General features: G+C 43.3%; 1 protein-coding gene across 1 annotated transcript in view; it reads left to right on the top strand.

Annotated features, from left to right (window-relative positions):
- LOC126482057 (transmembrane channel-like protein) overlaps positions 1–21,041 on the top strand; it is a 167,372-nt gene that overhangs the window by 127,078 nt on the left and 19,253 nt on the right. Inside the window, exon 9 of the mRNA XM_050106033.1 lies at positions 13,669–13,860. Coding sequence (XP_049961990.1) covers positions 13,669–13,860 — 192 coding nt within the window. The remainder of the gene's footprint in view (positions 1–13,668; positions 13,861–21,041) is intronic.

Genomic DNA, 21,041 nt, shown 5'->3' with positions numbered 1-21,041 from the left:
ATTGACCTTCTCTCACATTAGTGCTGACTGAGCTATTATTTATTTATATAAATACTACTATTTTGCAAGTCATCAGAAGTGCTACCTTCTAGCAATACGAACATTATGGCTCCGTTGGCGGTGCCTTGACAGTGTCAGCTACTGATTAGGTCTACCTTTTGTGTACGACAGCACATGTTTTGCTCGACATTTGTATGGGCGTTGTTCAACGTTCTTGTCAATGCATATAACTATCTTAGATGGTAAATACTTGTGTTCTTCAAAATTTTGCACAATTAATTTCATTTGAGATTTATATAACCTCAATTCTTTTGTAAAGATGTACTATATATCATTATTTGCACTTATTTTTATTATTTGTTACCGGGTCATCTGATGATGGGCTACGACCAAAACGCATCATGAGCACAATAAATGATGCAGTGCTGGATCAGTATTATTTATGTGACTTAGCAGCATTTAGAAACTCACTTTCATAGTTTCAAAACCAAGCTAAGTCGGAAAATAACTTACCGTTTCCAATAGAGGATATATGTTTTAAAGCACAGTATAACTATGGATGTTTATGTAAATATTCACACTGTCCATTCCAAAGCACATCTGTAAACACAAGTTAAAATAAGTCAAAGAATTTGAAATGTAAAAATGTGGCTCAAAAATGGTTCAAATGGCTCTGAACACTATGGGACTTAACATCTGTGGTCATCAGTCCCCTAGAACTTAGAACTACTTAAACCTAACTAACCTAAGGACATCACACACATCCATGCCCGAGGCAGGATTCGAACCCGCGACCGTAGCAGTCGCGCGGTTCCGGACTGAGCGCCTAGAACCGCTAGACCACCGCGGCCGGCAAAAATGTGGCAGTTCTGTATTTGTAGAAATCCAACACCTTTACATTTCAAATCATCTGACTTGCTTTAACTTTTGATTACAAACGTGTTGTAGAATGGACGTGTGTATAAGGACGCAAACATGTTTACTCACACTGCGCTTCAAATCATGTATCCACTACTACAAACAGTGAGTTTTTTTTCTTCTTGCCTTAGTTTTGTAAGTCTATATCCACAATGTACCATTTTTAATATACCACTATAATCTTACCAGGGCTCTAATTAACAAAAATCTGAAAAAAATTATGCAGATCGTTAAAGCACCTGAGGATGAGCTCCCAGGGCTCGAAATTGATCGTGCATTCTCATATAATCACCATTGTGAATGAAGGTACTTGTTCTTTATTTTACGAAACAGTCCTGACCTTACCGAATTATTTAACCTAGAGGAATGTATCAGTGACAATAAGGTTTTGATAGCAACTATGACCATAGGTTTTACAAACTATGTTAAGAATGACATGAAAATATTTTTCCGTAGCAAGAGTGACAGGATGCAAATTGTAGAGTATCTGAGTAGTCAGCATCAGATATTCAATGCTGAGGACGAAGTTCTTGAGCACAAATAGAAAACATCAAAAACATCGTTCAGTACACCTGAGGAAGTATTTTTCGAAGAAGGTCTTAAGCGATGGGAAAGATCCACTGCAGTTTAATAGCCGTGTTAGGAAACTGCACGTAAACAAACAGTGCTCCGTGTCAGACTCAAGAGAATTGAAAACCTAGCTGACAAGCGTAACATGAACGAAGCGATAATGAACAATGAGAGAAGCTTTCAATGACTTTGAAAGTGAAGTTTTGTCATCCGATGTGAGTAAAAATCCTCAGAGGTTTTGATCTTACTTAAAATCAGCAGGGTGCTCGAAATCCTCTATATATTCCCTCAGTGACCATCCTGACACCGAAACGGAAAATAAGACAGAGAAGGCCGAAATGTTGAATTTCACCGAAGAAGTCCCACGTTTCAATCATCGCACAAACGTCGAAACGGCAGATATTGAGAAAAGAAAGCAACTACAATCGCTTAGCTGTGGAACGGCCTGAGAACCAGATGAGGTACCTGTAAGATTCTACAAATATTATGCGAAAGAACTTGCTCCCCTTGTAGAAATAGTTTATCGTAGATCTCTGGAGCAACGAAGGGCACCTAGGGACTAGAAAAAAGCGCAGGTCTTTCCAGTTTTCAAGAAGGTTCGTAGAAGGACGCACATAGTTATAGGCCTATATGGTTGAAGTCAATCTGTGGTTGAAGTCAGTCTATTGAGTTTGGAACATGTTCTGTGCTCACGTATTGTGACGTTTTGGAGAATGAAACTCTCCTCTATAAAAATCAACATGGGCTCCGCAGAGATCTTGCTAAACTCATACTGCTCTGTTCCTCCATGAAACCCATGGCGCTGTAGACAACAGGGTTCTGGTGGACGCCGTGTTCGTCGACTTCAGAAAAGCATTAACACCGTCCTGCTGCCGTTCAGTGAGAAAAATATGAACTTACCGAGCATCGGACAAGATTTGCAACTGGATTCAAGACTTCCTTGCAGACAGAACCAACAAGTCGCTCTTAACGGAACAAAATTGTCAGTTGTAAAGGTAATATCCGGAGTGCCCCAACAAAGCGTGACAGGAGCATTATTGAAACTCCCTGGCAGATTAAAACTGTGTGCCCGACCGAGACTCGAACTCGGGACCTTTGCCTTTAGCGAGCAAGTGCTCTACCAACTCAACTACCCAAGCACGACACACGCCCCGTCCTCACAGCTTTAGTTCTGCCAGTACCTCATCTCCTACCTTCCAAACTTTACAGAAGCTCTCCTGCGAACCTTGCAGAACTAGCACTCCTGAAAGAAAGGATATTGCGGAGACGTGGCTTAGCCAGAGCCTGGGGGATGTTTCCAGAATGAGGTAGTGCCAGAAGTAAAACTGTGAGGACGGGTCGTGAGTCGTGCTTGGGTAGCTGAGTTGGTAGAGCACTTGCCCGCGAAAGGCAAGGTCCCGAGTTCGAGTCTCGATCCGGCACACAGTTTTAATCTGCCAGGAAGTTTCATATCAGCGCACACTCCGCTGCAGAGTGAAAATCTCATTCAGGAGCATTACTGCTTACAGTGTGTATAAACGATAAGGTAGAAAGCGTAGAAAGTTCTTTAAGACTGTTCGCAAATCATGCGTTTGTCTATAAGAAATAAGCAAAGCCAGAAGACAGTGTCGATTCGCAAAATGACCTGCAGAGGATTGATGAATGATGGAGCCTCTGGCAGTTAACCCTGAACATAAATAAATGTAACCTATTGTACATGCATAGGAAAAGAAATCCAGTAATTTACAAGTAAGCTATTGATGACAAACTGTTGGAAACAGTATTTACATCTACGTCATTACTCTGCTACTCACAATAAAGTGCCTGGCAGAGGGTTCAATGAACCACCTTCAAGCTGTCTTTCTACCGTTCCATTCTCGAACAGCACGCGGGAAAAAACGAACACTTAAATTTTTCTGTGCGATCCCTGATTTCTCTTATTTTATCTTGATGATCATTTCTCCCTATGTAGGTGGGTGCCAACAGAATGTTTTCGCAATCGGAGGAGAAAACTGGTGATTGAAATTTCATGAGAAGGTCCCGTCGCAACGAAAAACGCCTTTGTTTTAATGATTGCCGCTCCTATTCACGTATAATGTCTGTGACACTATCTCCCCTATTTTGCAATAATATACAAGGAGCTGCCCTTCTTTGTACTTTTTCGATGTCATCCGCCAGTCCCACGTGATGCAGATCCCACACCGTACAGCAAAACTCCAGAATAGGGCGGACAAACGTGATGTAAGCAGTCTCTTCAGTAGACCTGTTGCACCTTCAAGTGTTCTGCCAATGAATCATACTCTTTGGTTTGCTCTACCCACAAAATTATCTATGTGATCGTTCCAGTTAAGGTCATTTCTAATTGTAATCTCTAAGTATTTAGTTGAATTTACAGCCTTCAGATTTGTGTGACTTATCGCGTAATCGAAATTTGGCTGATTTCTTTTAGTACTCATGTGAACAACTTCACACTTTTCCTTATTCAGGGTCAATTGCCACTTTTTGTACCAGACAGATATCTTATCTAAATAATTTGCAAGTCGTTTTGATCATCTGATGACTTTACAAGACGGTAAATGGCAGCAGCATCTGCAAACAATCTAAGACGGCTACTCAGATTGTCTCCTATGTCGTTAATATAGATCAGGAGCAATAGAGGGCCTCTAACACTTCCTTGGAGGACGCCGGATATTACTTCTGTGACCTTCCGTCTAATACTACGAACTGTGACCCTACTGCAAATCGACATTAGTGATATAGGCCCTGTAATTCAGAGGATTACTCCTACTTCCCTTTTTGGGTATTGGTGTGACTTGAGCAATTTTCCACTCTTTAGGTACGGATCTTTCTGTGAGGGAGTGGTTGTATACAATTGCTAAATATGGAACTATTTTATCAGCATACTTTGAGAGGAACGTGACTGGTATACAATCTGGAGCAGAGGCCTTGCCGTTATTAAGTGATTTAAGCTGCTTCGTTACTCCGAGGATATCTACTTATATGTTTCTCATCTTGGCAGTTGTTCTTGATTGGAATTCGGGAATATTTACTTCGTCTTCTTTGCTGAAGGAGTTTCGGAAAACCGTGTTCAATAACTCTTCTTTAGTGGCACTGTCATCAGTGACTTCACCGTTGTTATCGCTCAGTGAAGGTATTGATTGCGTATTGCCACTGGTGTGCTTTATGTATTTAACAAGTAAGCTGTTGATGACAAACTGTTGGAAACTGTTTTTACCATAAAATATCTGGGGGAAGCTATTCTGAGCAACCTTCAGCTGAATGACCACACAAGACAAATAGTAGGAAAATCAGATGCCAGACTCAGATTCACAGGAAGAATCTTAAGGAAATGTAACTCATCCATGAAGGAATTGGCTCAAAAGGCGCTTTTTCGCTAGATAGTTGCGTATTGTTCATCAGTCTCGGATCCTCGCCAGGTAGGACTGGTGGAGAATATAACGAAGATCCAACGAGGAGCGGCGCGTTTCATCATGGGATCGTTTAGCGGGAGCGAAAGCGTTACGGAGATTCTCAACAAACTCCATTGGCAGACGTTACAAAGGAGGCGTTGTGCATCACGGAGAGATTTACTAATTAAATTTCGAGAGAGCAGTTTCCGGGAGGAGTAGGGCAACATACTATTTCCCCTACGTAGATCTCGTGAAATGAACACGACGGGAAAACTCGAAAAAATGGAGATAATACAGAGGCTTACCGACAGTCTTTCTTCCCACGCCCCATTCGCGAATAGAACAGGGAAGGGGAGATCAGTTAGTGCTACCAGATGTACCCACAGCCAAATACCGTTGAATGGTTTACACATTATGTGATAGACACAGTATGTGATGCCTTTTCGGTAAGTTGCACTGACCTAAAAGGATGAGAAGACGTGTGTTCGCATTCGGCAGCAAGTAGAGTTAATAAAGTCCCACAGCGAGGTCCGCAGGAGCACGCGTTGTCTGCCTCGGCCTCGGCTTACTCTCAGGTGTTGCCTCTAATTTACCTGAGTGGTTCCAAGGCGCAATGTTATCAGCGGGAGAGCGCGGCCCTAGCTGGCGCGGGGTTCACTGTCCCCTACCCTTGGACCAAGCCCCGCTGCAGCGCATGTTGAGAGGCCACTTCTTATGTCCTGTCTGCCACTGTCACTCGCTTTCTTTCTTTCTTTGTTTCTTTCCCAGTTTCTCCGTTGTTCACGTTTCACATTACGACGGTAGTTTATAAGAAACTGTCGCTCTAGAAATGTTGCCACTGTGTCCACGGTACTGACTTCATTTGTAATGAGAATGCAGTCCATGTGTCGTCAGAGCTGAATCTTATCGTATCGGAAAAGGTCTCACAGTTCCATAAAATGTATTGACCTGGCGTCTTCACTCCAAGTTGCTGTAACAGTGCAGTGATAAGCTAGGCTATTTATTTTATTCACGCTTATTTTATTCACGTTGTTGGCGATGGTCAAAATGACAAAACCACAGTCAGAAAACTGTCTACTCACAGCGATCAGCGATCTAGACTCCACACGCAAGATAATCCACATAAACTATCAGATCAAAAGTGTCAATATAAGGTTTGGACTAATTGCCTGTTGACCTCTGTCTCTGGTTCTTAGGCCGACGTTTGTCTGACGATTATTTTGACGTTTCGCCAGCACGAATGGCTGGCATTATTAAGACTTCGCCGTCCATCGTGGATGGAGCACTGGAATCGAGCTCGCGGCTGCACCTATGCACCTATTGGGCCAAAGTGTGAGGTTTTTTCGATGGTCATTAAAGCTGCAGTGCTCCCATTGCTGCCTGAAAAGTTTGTTCTCTGCAGCACGGAAATCCATGATACGTTCATATTGCGGCTTTCTTCGTTTTGGTTGGTTCACATCTACATCTTCATTTATACTCCGCAAGCCACCCAACGGTGTGTAGCGGAGGGCACTTTACGTGCCACTGTCATTACCTCCGTTTCCTGTTCCAGTCGCGTATGGTGCGCGGGAAGAACGACTGTCTGAAAGCCTCCGTGCGCGCTCTAATCTCTCTAATTTTACATTCGTGATCTCCTAGGGAGGTACAAGTAGGGGGAAGCAATATATTCCATACCTCATCCAGAAACGCACCCTCTCGAAACCTGGCGAGCAAGCTACACCGCGATGCAGAACGCCTTTCTTGCAGAGTCTGCCACTTGAGTTTGTTAAACATCTCCGTAACGCTATCACGATTACCAAATAACCCTGTGACGAAACGCGCCGCTCTTCTTTGGGTCTTCTTTATCTCCTCCGTCAACCCGATCTGGTACGGATCCCACACTGATGAGCAATACTCAAGTATAGGTCGAACGAGGGTTTTGTAAGCCACCTCCTTTGTTGATGGACTACATTTTCTAAGGACTCTCCCAATGAATCTCAACCTGGTACCCGCCTTACCAACAATTAATTTTATATGATCATTCCACTTCAAATCGTTCCGCACGCATACTCCCAGATACTTTACAGAAGTAACTGCTACCAGTGTTTGTTCCGCTATCATATAATCATACAATAAAGGAGCCTTCTTTCTATGTATTCGCAATACATTACATTTTCCACTCCCTGCACCAAGTGCCTATCCGCTGCAGATCTTCCTGCATTTCGCTACAATTTTCTAATGCTGCAACTTCTCTGTATACTACAGCATCATCCGCGAAAAGCCGCATGGAACTTCCGACACTATCTACTAGGTCATTTATATATATTGTGAAAAGTAATGGTCCCATAACACTCCCCTGTGGCACGCCAGAATTTACTTTAACATCTGTAGACGTCTCTCCATTGAGAACAACATGCTGTGTTCTATTTGCTAAACACTCTTCAATCCAGCCACACAGCTGGTCTGATATTCCGTAGGCTCTTACTTTGTTTATCAGGCGAAAGTGCGGAACTGTATCGAACGCCTTCCGGAAGTCAAGAAAAATAGCATCTACCTGAGAGCCTGTATCTAATATTTTCTGGGTCTCATGAACAAATAAAGCGAGTTGGGTCTCACACGATCGCTGTTTCCGGAATCCATGTTGATTCCCACAGAGTAGATTCTGGGTTTCCAAAAACGACATGATACTCGAGCAAAAAACATGTTCTAAAATTTTACAACAGATGGGGTGCTCAACATCGAGGTCATCTGCGTTTTCTTCGTTATTGTTGAAGCTGTTGTCATGGTTATGGGTGGCTATAGCTTCCCTGAATAAGCGATCGTGGTAGCTCTTCTCCAAAGCGAATTTTATTGTATGGTCCATCTCAAACAGCGCGTGTTACGCCACGACCGATTTCTCCAACTGTCCCAACCTAAAATACCTTTCACGTTTGGTGTTCCTGGTGTTGACTGATCGTCTAGTCATTCCAACACACATTGATGGGCCAAAACATTATGACCACCTGTTTAATAGTTTGTGTGTCCGTTTTTGGAACGAAATACATCACTAATTCTGAGTATCAAGAATCCAACAGTTTGTTGGTAGGTATGTGGAGATATGTGGTATTAGAGGTCTATGCACAGGTCTCGTAATTCGCCTAAATAATGGGGACGCTGATTTCCATAAGCGGTGATGGCGTCTGATAGCGATCCAGATGAGTTCCATAGGATTTACATGAGGCGAATTTGGTCGCCGAGACATCAACGTCAGTTCTCAATAATGCCCCTCAAACCTCTATAGCGGGGTTCTGGCTGAAAGTCACGGACAATTATACTGCTGAAAGAAGAGATCAAGCATGAAGGGATGCAGGTGGTTCTCAGCTGTTGACGAGTCTCCGATTACTACCACTGGTCCCATGCAAGCCTAGGAGAATGTCTCCCGTAGCACAATACTGCTCCCATCATCCTGCATCCGGGTCACGTTACGCGTTTCGAGCCGCCTTTCATGACGGCGTTCTTGGATTCGACCAAAGACAAAAAATGTGATTCACCCGAATCTCCTACGCTTTTCCAATGATCGACGGTCGAATCCCGATGGTCCCGTGCCCACTGCAATCGTTATTGACAATGTCGCTGGGGTCAACATGTGAACACTTAGTGATAATGTGCTGTGGAGTTCCATGTTCAACATTGTACGATGAACGGTGTGTTCCGAAACATTTGTCCGAGCACCAGCATTGTGCTCTTTCAGGAGAGATCTTACAGATCTACTTGACAGATCAGACAAACCTACGAACCCTACGTTCTGTGAAGAGTTGTGGACATCCGGCCATTTAGCACCTAGTAATAGTTTCACTGTCCCTCTACCTCTTACCGTAGATGCCCACGACAGTAGCAGGTGAACATTCAACCAACTTCGTCGTTTTCAAGATAGTCGTTCACATACTCTACGTAATAATAATAATAATCTACCCTTTGTCATATTCAGTTATATCAATGGATTTCCATTTTTGCTGCCCATATCTTCGCTAGGGTGATCCCCGTCCGTATCTTCTTAGCTTACAAACTTTTGTTACTGCGTCAGGTGCCCGCAACGCTGCCAGGCGGCGGTGGGCAGTGCTCATCATGTTTTGCCCTGTCAGTACAGACTTTTTCACGTGTACAGGATATGCGGCATGCGGTATGTATGTTGGGAAACTATTACGGACATAGAATCGTGCTCGCCAAAAACGTTTAGCAGGTCTCAAAGTTTTTTTTCCTTTGTTTTGTTGAATATTTGAAGGGGAATGCAACAAAATGGGGACAGACCAGGAGAAGGTACGATTTGACATCTGGTATGAAGAAACCAAATCTGTGACAACAGTACTGCAGAATTATCGACAACGGTGAAGTCACTGATGACAGTGCCACTAAACCAGAGTTATAAAACACGGTTTTCCGAAACTCCTGTACCAAAGAAGACGAAGTAAATATTCCTGAATTCCAACCAAGAACATCTGCCAAGATGAGAAACATTGGTAGATTTCCTCTGGGTAGCACAGCAGCTTAAATCACTTAATAAAGGCAAGGCCTCCGGTCCAGTAGTATACCAGTCAGGTTCCTTTCAGAGTATGCTAATACAATAGCTCCATATTTAGCAATTATGTACAACCGCTCGCTCACAGAAAGATCCGTACCTAAAGATCGGAAAATTGCTCAAGTCACACCAATACCCAAAAAAGGAAGTAGGAGCAATCAGTTGAATTACACGCCCATATCACCAACGTCGATTTGCAGTAGGGTTTTGGAACATATACTATGTTCGAACATTAAGAATTACCTCGAAGAATACGATTTATTGACACATAGTCAGCACGGATCCAGAAAATATCGTTCATGTGAATTACAACTAGCTCTTTACACTCGTGAAGTAATGTGTGCTATCGACAGGGGATGACAAAACGTTCAAATGTGTGTGAAATCTTATGAGACTTAACTGCTAAGGTCATCAGTCCCTAAACTTACACACTACTCAACCTGAATGATCCTAAGGACAAACACACACACCCATGCGCGAGGGAGGACTCGAACCTCCGCCGGGACCAGCCGCACAGACCATGACTGCAGCGCCTAAGACCGCTCGGCTAATCCCGCGCGGCAGGGGATGTCAAATTGATTCCATATTTTTAGATTTCCCGAAGGCTTTCGACACTGTTCCCCACAACTGCGTGCCTATGTAATATCGCCGCAGATGTGTGACTAGATTCGTGATTTCCTGCCAGGAAGGTCACAGTTCGTAGTAATAGACGGAAAGTCGCCGAGTAATTTCCGGCGTTCCCCGAGGAAGTGTTATAGGCCCTGCATTGTTCCTAATCAATATTAACGACATAGGAGACAATCTGAGTAGCCGTCTTAGATTTTTAGCTATCATTTATCGTCTTGTAAAGTCGTAAGATGGCCAAATCGAACTGCAAAATGATTTAGATAAGATGTATATATGGTGCGAATAAGGTAAAGTGTGAAGTTATTCACATGAGTAGTAAAGAAATCAGCTAATTTCGATTACGTGATACGTCACAAAAATCCGAAGGCTGTAAATTCAACTAAATACCTAGGGATTACGATTATAAATAACCTAAATTGGAATGATCACATAGAAAACAAGTAAAGAAATCAGCTAATTTCGATTACGTGATACGTCACAAAAATCCGAAGGCTGTAAATTCAACTAAATACCTAGGGATTACAATTATAAATAACCTAAATTGGAATGATCACATAGAAAATATTGTGCGTAGAGCAAATCAAAGGCTGCGATTCATTGGCAGAAACTTAGAAGGTGCAACAGGACTACCAAAGAGACTGCTTACACTACGCTTGTCCGCCATATTCTGGAATATCGCTGTGCGGTGTGGGATCCACATCAGGTGGGACTGACGGATGCCATCGAAAAAGTTCAAAGAAGGGCAACTCGCTTTGTATTATCGAGAAATAAGTGAGATAGTGCCACAGACATGAACCCTCTGCCAGGCACCTTATTGTGAATAGCAGAGTAATCACGTAGACGTAGACGTAGATCGATAAAAATTTTAAGGAGATAGCCAATGTGAAAGAGCTTCCTTGAAGTGGATGTCCTCCGTCTCTCAGGCACGTGTTGACAAGAGTGCAAGCTCCATTTCAATGCAGCCGTCAAATGTAGTTTCTCGAGCATCACGCGAATTCACGATGCAAGGTCAACTCTCTATGAAATGCAGCATAAGCGGTACCACCGATCGCCTTTACGATATCCATTCGCCTTTTCCATTCTTGCCCTCATAGATGTTGACAATGATTACCTGAAAAAGTTCCTGTTTTCAGGTGGAGCGATGTTCTACATTTCTAGACATGTGAATCGCAACCAGATAAGGACCTGCGACTCGGGAAACCCGTGAACACATTCGTGATAGCCCTAAGCTTTATGTTTGTTGTGGCTTAATGCATTACAGGGTCATAAGACCATTTATCTTCGCGGAGAAAACCATAGAAGGAGATGTTTTCTGGACATGCTCGAACAGTTCCTGCTACCACAGATCGAAGAGCAAGAACAACAGCCACCCATCATCTTCCAGCACACCCCTCTTCGGAGTGTGAAAGCGTGAGGTGTGCTGATTGAATGAATCGTGATGTTCCCACCGGATGGACCCCGCACTCTCCCGATGCCAAGCCACTAGACTTCTTTCTCTGAGGCTACATCAAGGACCGCGTGTACACAACACTAGTCAATGACATTTCTAGCTTCCGCGCTCCAATCAATAAAGCAGTTGTAGCTGTTGACGCTGTAAAGCTGCCCCTCAAATGGACAGAGCTCTAACGTCGCCTTGATGTTCTAGGAGGGACAAGTGGAGCAACTATTAAAATTCTGGCTTTACAGAATACAAGAAACCGCGATACTTTATCTCTAATGGTTTCGAAGTTATGATTTTTTAAAATGAAAGCAGAAGTTATGGAGACCCTGTACATATTAACATCAGTGGTAACAGTCCTGCCTTACACCTTTTCTGATTTTGACCTCCGATACCATTCCGTCACTGCTGATTACTGCAGTCTGCATTGTATAAAGAGAGTGGATTTCTCCTTCCCTTTAGCTGATACCAGCCCGGCTCCCTCACCTACCCCCCCCCCCTCCCCCCAAAAAAGAAAACTTTTTTCCTTTCCATATAATACACTACTGGCCATAAAAATTGCTACACCATGAAGATGACGTGCTACACACGCGAAATTTAACCGACAGGAAGAAGATACTGTGATATGCAAATGATTAGCTTTGCAGAGCATTCACACAAGGTTGGCGCCAGTGGCGACACCTACAGCGTGCTGACATGAGGAAAGTTTCCAACCGATTTCTCAGACACAAACAGCAGTTGACCAGCGTTGCCTGGTGAAACGTTGTTGTGATGCCTCGTGTAAGGGGGAGAAATGCGTACCATCACGTTTCCCACTTTGATAAAGGTCGGATTGTAGCCTATCGCGATTGCGGGTTATCGTATCGCGACATTGCTGCTCGCGTTCGTCGAGATCCAGTGACTGCTAGCAGAATACGGAATCGTGGGGTTCAGGAGGGTAAGACGGAACGTCGTGCAGGATACCAACGGCCTCGTATCACTGGCAGTCGAGACGACAGGCGTCTTATCCGCTTGTCTGTAACGGATCGTGCAGCCACGACTCGACCCCTGAGTCAACAGTTGGAGACGTTTGCAAGACAACAACCATCTGCACGATCAGTTCGACGATGTTTTCAGTAGCATGGTCTATCAGCTCGGAGACCATGGCTGCGGTTACCCTTGATGCTGCATCACAGACAGGAGTGCCTGCGATGGTGCATTCAACGACGAACCTGGGTGCACGTCATTTTTTCGGATATATCCAGGTTCTGTTTACAGCATCATGATGATCGCATCCGTGTTTGGCGACATCGCGGTGAACGCACATTAGAAGCGTGTATTCGTCATCGCCATACTGGCGTATCACCAGCCGTGATGGTATGGGGTGCCATTGGTAACACGTCTCGGTCACCTCTTGTTCGCGTTGACGGCACTTTGAACAGTGGACGTTACATTTCAGATGTGTTACGACCCGTGGCTCTACCCTTCATTCGATCCCTGCGAAACCCTACATTTCAGCAGGATAATGCACGACCGCATGTTGCAGGTCCTGTGCGGGCCTTTCTGGATACAGGAAATGTTCGACTGCTGCCCTGGCCAGCACATTCTCCAGATCTCTCACCAATTGAAAACGTCTGTTCAATGGTGGCCGAGCAACTGGCTCGTCACAATGCGCCAGTCACTACTCTTGATGAACTGTGGTATCGTGTTGAAGCTGCATGGGCAGCTGTACCTGTACACGCCATCCAAGCTCTGTTTGACTCAATGCCCAGGCGTATCAGGGCAATTACTACTGCCAGAGGTGGTTGTTGGGGGTACTGATTTCTCAGGATCTATGCACCCAAATTGCGTGAAAATGTAATCATATGTCAGTTCTAGTATAATATATTTGTCCAATCAATACCCGTTTATCATCTGCATTTCTTCTTGGTGTAGAAATTTTAATGAGCAGTAGTGTAAAAGCCTCCTACAAAACTATGAATTTAATATATGTTAACTCATTTTTCCACAAGCTGTCCTCTATTAATAACTACAGTGTTGTTCCTCCTCAAACCAAACTAATTTTATCGTAATCTCCTTCCAGTTTCCCCTCCCATTCTTCGATTTTGACTACACTCAAGTCATAACATTTTATAATAAGTTTCAGAGTTCACCACCTAGTGTCCAAAATCATCAACAACCTGTCGCCAACAGGAGCTTCTCCATATTCGCAGGATGGCAGAGAATTCCCGCATGAGCAAGCTGTCCGAGAAGGACGACGAGTGTGTGTTCACGTGGAAGCTGTTCACCGGCTGGGACTACATGATCGGCAACGCGGAGACGGCTCACAACCGCGTGGCGTCCATCGTGCTGGGCTTCAAGGAGGCGCTGCTCGAGGAGGCCGAGCGGCGTCGCGACGCCCGCAAGTAAGCGCCCACGTCACGCTCTCACAGAAATGGCTTCTCTTATACTCGTTCACCGGCGGAAATGGACATTATTACACCATGAATCACTAACCAGATGTTTATCAAACTTTGTCGAAATCTTCATCACATAACTAGTATTAAAAAACTAAGCTTTCATTCCATTGGTAACTGATTTCCATCATCAACATCTGCATACGATTTGACCCCCAAAGGCACGAATGTCACCCGCATGTCGGACATCCACAATTGGTGACATATCTGGGGATCGGGGAGGCCAGTTATGGATCCCCACATCCCTCAGGGCGATTGTAGTGTGGATTATAGTGCGGCCTCTTGTATTACTCTGCTGAAAGAAACATTCTGGATCTTGGTGAGGAAGGGTATGACACCAGGGTTTATCCGTCTTACACGTTTGGAACGCAGATTTACTGCAGACTTCGTACACTCGTAGTACTCCATGTGGACAACAAAATATGTAACCAGTAGCGCGTACTTCTCAAGTGTTAATGAGAAAATTGCAAGATAATTTCGGTCGTCAAATGTATAACTATGCGTGACCATTTCTACCATGAAGCTGTTTCAGATGAGTGGTTAACGTTCAAGCTCTGTAATCGCTGGATCGCTGGGTCGAGTCCCGTTCGTCAGTATTTTTTATTTATAACACAGTCATTTTCTTTACTATTTATATTACAATTGATATACTGGGAAAAATACGTGTATACAGATGCGCTTTTTTAATTTACAATGTTATTTGGCAGTCTACAAATTTTTATTATCACAAATAATATAACATTCATAACTATGCGACCAAACGCATAAAATGATACTGAAAATGTATGCCGGTCCGTGGCTTCAAAATTGCTCTAATTTAATCGAAAGAGAACGAGAAATAGCTTCTTGTGAAGACGCTATTAAAATACACTGAATACTGCATGACCAATTATCAGCGCCGATATTTAAGGAAATGCTGCGTTATTCATGGTCTGCTTGCAAATTATCGGCTGAAAGAGAGGTTTTTGAAACTGTGAACAAGGTTTGACTTTCCACGGAAAACCTCAAAAGACCTTGCGTATGCGGAAACATAGCAGTTATTCATTGCGGCTGGTGACGTTTAATTTTATGTTTTCCACGTTTTTACGAAATATACCATCCTGCAACTTGTACTCGTAATGTCGAAAGCGACGACTAATTGTACATCTTTCGAAAGCCGTCTGTGCCGTTCAAAACTTGGAGGTAGCAAGTAGTTTCGGGCTCCTTCCAGGTATAAGGGATTTTTCAACTCACGGACAAGCATATATTTTCAGTATCATTTTAAGCGTTTGGTCGTTTGCTAGCCGATAGTTATGAATATTATATTGTTTGTGATAATAAAAATTTGTAGTCTGCCCAATAACATTGTAAATTTAAAAAAAGCCAATCCGAATACACGTCTTTTTCCCATTATATCAACTGTAATATAAATAGTAAAGAAAATGACTGTGTTAGAAATAAAAAATACTGACGAACGGGACTCTACCCAGCGATCCAGCGATTACGGAGCTTGAACGTTAACCACGCGGCTGCCATCGCTTCATGGTAGAAATGGCCACGCATAGTTACACATTTGACGGCCGAAATTATCTTGCGATTTTCTCAATAGCGCTTTAGAAGTACGCGCTACTGTTTAGACATTTTGTTGTCCTGATGGAGTACTACAAGTGTGCCAAGTTTGAAGTAAATCAGCGTTGGCCCGCCGAAGTGGCCGTGCGGTTCTAGGCGCTACAGTCTGGAACTGCAAGACCGCTGCGGTCGCAGGTTCGAATCCTGCCTCGGGGATGGATGTGTGTGATGTCCCTAGGTTAGTTAGGTTTAAGTAGTTCTAAGTTCTAGGGGACTGATGACCTCAGAAGTTGAGTCCCATAGTGCTCAGAGCCATTTTTTTAAATCAGCGTTCCAAACGTCGTGGCCTCCCCTTGTTAGTTCCAGGCAGTATGGCCATGGTCTAAGAAACCGTTCGGCTCCTGCGCTGCGCTGGTCGTCTTCGGAGATGCTCCTGACGATGCTGAGTCGGGAAGAAACGCCAGGAACCGAAAAGTTTCTTTGACCACGGCCGTACAACGCGGAAGACTCATCAGTAGCTATGGCATCCAGTCGTGAAAGCCTCCATTGTTCATCGTTCTTGCCATATACAGATGAGCAGAGAGTATCCTTTCAAAAACTACCAAATTAGTACACTTGTTGTATCCACTAGCTCCCCACATCACGGTTCCAGAAGTTAGGCAGATATGGGCGTCAAGAATCGCTGCTTCCTGTTACCTTTCACAAGCTCGCTCTCGGACAATTTGGCGTCGATCTGACCGTCACAAACTAAAGCGAGAGTCACCTTTGTTAACCACAGAGTGCTATTCAACGTCCCAGTTGGCCGGCCGAAGTGGCCGAGCGGTTTTAGGCGCTTCAGTCTGGAACCGCGCGATCGCTACGGTTCCAGGTTCGAATCCTGCCTCGGGCATGGATGTGTGTGTTGTCCTTAGGTTAGTTAGGTTTAAGTAGTTGTAAGTTCTAGTGGACTGATGACCTCAGAAGTTAAGTCCCATAGTGCTCAGAGCCATTTGAACCATTTGTCCCAGTTGACTCTAGTTCCACGCCATGCAAGTATTTGTTGTGTGTGATATGAAGTCAGCGGTTATCGGCGTATGGCAACTCGAGATCTTGAAACAGCTTCCAGTAATCTGTTCTTCATGGATCGTGGTGAAACTCTACCTGTAATCTGCGCCCGGATTCCAGCTGTTGTCATTCATATATTCGTCAGAAAAAGTCGACCAAAACTGAGATACTGTCTTGATGAAGCCCTACTGGACTCTCCTAGGCATATTGTTGAGTCTACCTCGTAAGGACTTGTTCTGCAGTAATTGCCGTTGAGTCAACCGCCTGGTGAGAACGCTGTCACATGCACATATCTACATCCTGGAGACTAGGAAATAAATAGCAGTTCTCATTTGATAAATTAAGTTCTAATAGATCGTTTTCTTTTTCTGACTGGTTTGATTCAGCCCACCACGAATTCCTCTCCTGTGCCAATCTGTTCATCAGAGAGAGTAGCATCATGCTGTCATTATTGTCCTCCACTTCAAACATTGCAACTGTTACTGTCCCTAGCATCAGACACAGGCCGTAAATTTAACTAGCACCTTTCTGCCTTAAGAAGGCCAATATCGATTTCACCTCACCTTTTCACCGCTTAGACCAGTTCCCTGAACTGACGATGCAAATACAACCCGGTAAAGGGTGAAGAATGCGGACAACTAACATTTCCTCTGAAACATGTTCAGCGGTTGGACAAAAACACGGAAACACCGCAAGAAATGCACGCTTGAACATAAATATAGATGCTAGCCAAGCCTGCAGATGGCGCTATTCTATTTGACCACGAACGGCACATGTTTAATGTCCTCAACACGTTGCAAGTGCTAGTCATGGTCAGAAGGTGAGAACAGTGTTCTATGTAGTTGTGAGTGTATTACATCAGAGATAAGCGATTTCTACGAGGGACAATTGTTGGTGATCGACTAGTGGGTGCTTCTGTGACCAAGGCAGTTGAAGTATTTGGTGTTTTAAAGAGGCAAGGTGTAGAAGATTTTTATCGCTTACGGTAAGAGCGGGAAAAAAATCACTCGTTAAATGATAATGCGGCCGAAAATATGTGTTAAATTATCGTAACGGACGGTCATTCAGAACTGAATGTCGCACCCATGAAACTTGTCAGTACCAAAATAACACGAAGGGAGCTCCAGAAGCAGAGATTTGCACAGTGAGCTGTAATTCCGAACCACTCATCAATCATGCAAATGCCCGTAACAGGAAAACGTGGTGCCAGTGCCATAAAACCTGGACTATGGAGCAATAGAAGAAAGTCAATTGGTCGGATGAGCCTTGTTTCACACTATTTTCGTTTCCTGGACAAGTTAACGTCATTGCACGGCGTTCCATATCTACGATGCAGACTGCTTGCTGACACGAGTGAAAGACGGCGGGGCTCCGTAATGAAATGGGTCACCGTATCGTGGTATTCCACGGGTCCCGTGGTTATTCTGCACCGTTGCTCTGCAAGGTGACCAAGGTCACTCAAGTGTCAAGGATTACGTCACCATTTTGGCTGATCAGGTTCATAACGTGGTTTGTTGTTGTTGTTGTTGTTGTTGTTGTTGTGGTCTTCAGTCCAGAGACTGGTTTGATGCAGCTCTCCATGCTATTCTATACTGCGCAAGGTTCTTCATCTCCCAGTACCTATTGCAACCTACATCCTTCTGAATCTGTTTAGTGTATTCATCTCTTGGTCTCCCTCTGCGATTTTTACCCTCCACGCTGCCCTCCAATACTAAACTGGTGATCCCTTGATGCCTCAGAATATGCCCTACCAACCGATCCCTTCTTCTAGTCAAGTTGTGCCATAAATTTCTTCTCTCTCCAATTCTATTCAATAATTCCTCATTAGTTATGTGATCTACCCATGTAATCTTCAGCACTCTCCTGTAGCATCACATTTCGAAAGCTTCTATTCTCTTCTTGTCGAAACTATTTATCGTCCATGTTTCACTTCCATACACTCCATACAAATACTTTCAGAAACGACTTCCTGACACTTAAATCTATACTCGATGTTAACAAATTTCTCTTCTTCAGAAATGCTTTCCTTGCCATTGCCAGTCTACATTTTATATCCTCTCTACTTCGACCATCATCAGTTATTTTGCTCCTCAAATAGCGATACTCATTTACTACTTTAATCTCATTTCCTAATCTAATTCCAGCAGCATTACCCGATTTAATTCGACTACATTTCATTATTCTCGTTTTGGTTTTGTTGATGTTCATCTTATATCCTCCTTTCAAGACACTGTCCATTCCGTTCAAATGCTCTTCCAGGTCCTTTGCTGTCTCTGACAGAATTACAGTGTCATCGGCGACCCTTAAAGTTTTTATTTCTTCTCCATGGATTGTAATTCCTACTCCAAATTTTCCTTTGTTTCCTTTACTCGTATAATATTTGTCCTCCAATAGTGATACTGAGTTTCAAGACGACACGGCCCATGTTCACATAGCTCGCATCGTCCATGACTGGTTTTGTGAGCACGAGGATGAACAGTCGCACATCCACTGGCAACCACAGCCATCAGATCTCAACATTGCTGAGCCGTTGTGGTTTACTTCTGGTAGGAGTCAACATGATCGCTATCCAACTCCATCATTGTTACCTCAACTCGCAACTATTTTGCAGGAAGAACGGCATAAGCTTCCCTTGAAAACCACACAGGACCCGTGTTCATAGTTTCGGGACGACGGGAAGCTGTTTTGAATGCCAAAGTTGTCGTACACCGTAATAGGCACGGTAATGTTATGTGTTTTTGGTGATTCAATATTTTTGTCCACCCACTCATAAAATTTTCATAAATCACTAGCTTACGAATTTCTGCTATAGTAAATAATGGGGAGATTATTATTCCCGACTCAGCCTGAAGCATAACCAGTCAGCATTGCTACAAAACGAGCAAAGTGGTTTCATTATAGACACCTAACTGTTAATCAGGGCGCCTCACTTACCGCAGTTTCAGAAGCAGTCTCTGTTCCGTTATAGTGTTGACAGGAGTGAAGATGATGCAATGCCTCAGTGGCGTAATCTGCCAGAATCTATGGCAGGAAGAACCACTCTCGGGTTTGAAGCCACTTAGTCACAGTCTGAGGAAGCAAATGCTGCCGGAGTGTGCCATTGTGCGATTTCAGGACTATAATCTCATTTTCAAACAAGGTGAAGTCTTCCAAAACATCAGGGTTGAAGCCGTCGATAACCAACCAGAGTCAGAGACAATCGTAACCTTCTGAAGCTTATAGCAATATTCAGCAGAAAGCAATGACTGCGAGACTGCAATTTCGTCGTCGGGCAACTACCGCAGTTCATGATAGTGTCGGCGCCATCCCACCCGATTCGGCCGTCTGCGGATAGGAGTAGATGAAATACGCTGAGTTGTAGTTTATTATTTATCCACAAAATATTCACGTTATTGTCTGTCCAGGTTACGGGGGGAAGTACTCATTCTTCATTACTAGATGGGCGTTCTGTCAGTAAAAGAGTGAATGGCCTTTCAGACCATGATGCACAAAATTTAGCACTAAATGGCTTTAGTCCTCAAACAAATTCCATATTTAATTACAAACTATGTAGAAAAGTTAATCCAACAGCAACACAGAGTTTTTTAAATCTTGTCAAGGGACAAGAGTGGCATGATGTTTATAGTGCCGATAACATAGATAACAAATATAATGCTTTCCTTAACACATTTCTCATGCTCTTTGAGAGTTGCTTTCCATTAGAACTTTCTAAACGGGGTACTAGCAGTAATAGGCAGCCCTGGTGGCTGACTAGTGGGATAAGGATATCTTGTAGAATAAAGCGGGAATTATACATTTGTTAGAAGTAATCACAATCAAGCTACAATAGCCTATTAAAAACAGTATTGTAAGGTGCTTAAAAATGTTATTAGGAAGGCAAAGAGTGTGTGGTATGCAAATAGAATAGCTAATTCACAGAATAAAATTAAAATCATATGGTCAATTACGAAGGAAGTGTCTGGTCAGTAGCACAAGGTCGACGATATGAAGTCAGTTCGCAGAAAAATATTTCTGTTACTGATAAATCAGATATACGTACAGTATTAACAATCATTTTCTGAGTATTACTGGTGAATTAAATAAAAATTTAGTTTCTACAGAGAATCATATAACTTCCTTGGCAAATGCCTTTCCGAGATTGATGTCTGAAGTGCTCCTTTGTGATACAGACAAGAGGGAGACTGAGTCAACAATTAAATCACTAAAGACTGAGGGATCTCATGGTTAAGCTGGAGTGTCTAGTAGAATATTGAAGTACTGTGCTGCACATGTTAGCTCTATATTTAGCCATGTTTGTAATTTTTCCTTTAGGAATGGTCGGTTTCCTGGACGATCAAAGTACTCAGTAGTAAAGCTATTTTATAAAAAGGGAGAAAGGGATAATGAAGATAATTTTAGACCTATTTCTATACCATCAGTGTTTGAAAAAGTTATTTTAAAGGCGTGTATGTAAGGATAATTGATCATTTTATATCACGATTTGCTGCCAAATGTACAGTTCGGCTTCACAAGTCGTTTAACAACTGAAAATGCTATAT

Source organism: Schistocerca serialis, chromosome 5 (assembly GCF_023864345.2).
Source record: "Schistocerca serialis cubense isolate TAMUIC-IGC-003099 chromosome 5, iqSchSeri2.2, whole genome shotgun sequence".
Classification (NCBI taxonomy): domain Eukaryota; kingdom Metazoa; phylum Arthropoda; class Insecta; order Orthoptera; family Acrididae; genus Schistocerca; species Schistocerca serialis.
The sequence above is the reverse complement of the archived record's forward strand: the minus strand, read 5'-3'. Positions and strand labels throughout refer to the sequence as shown.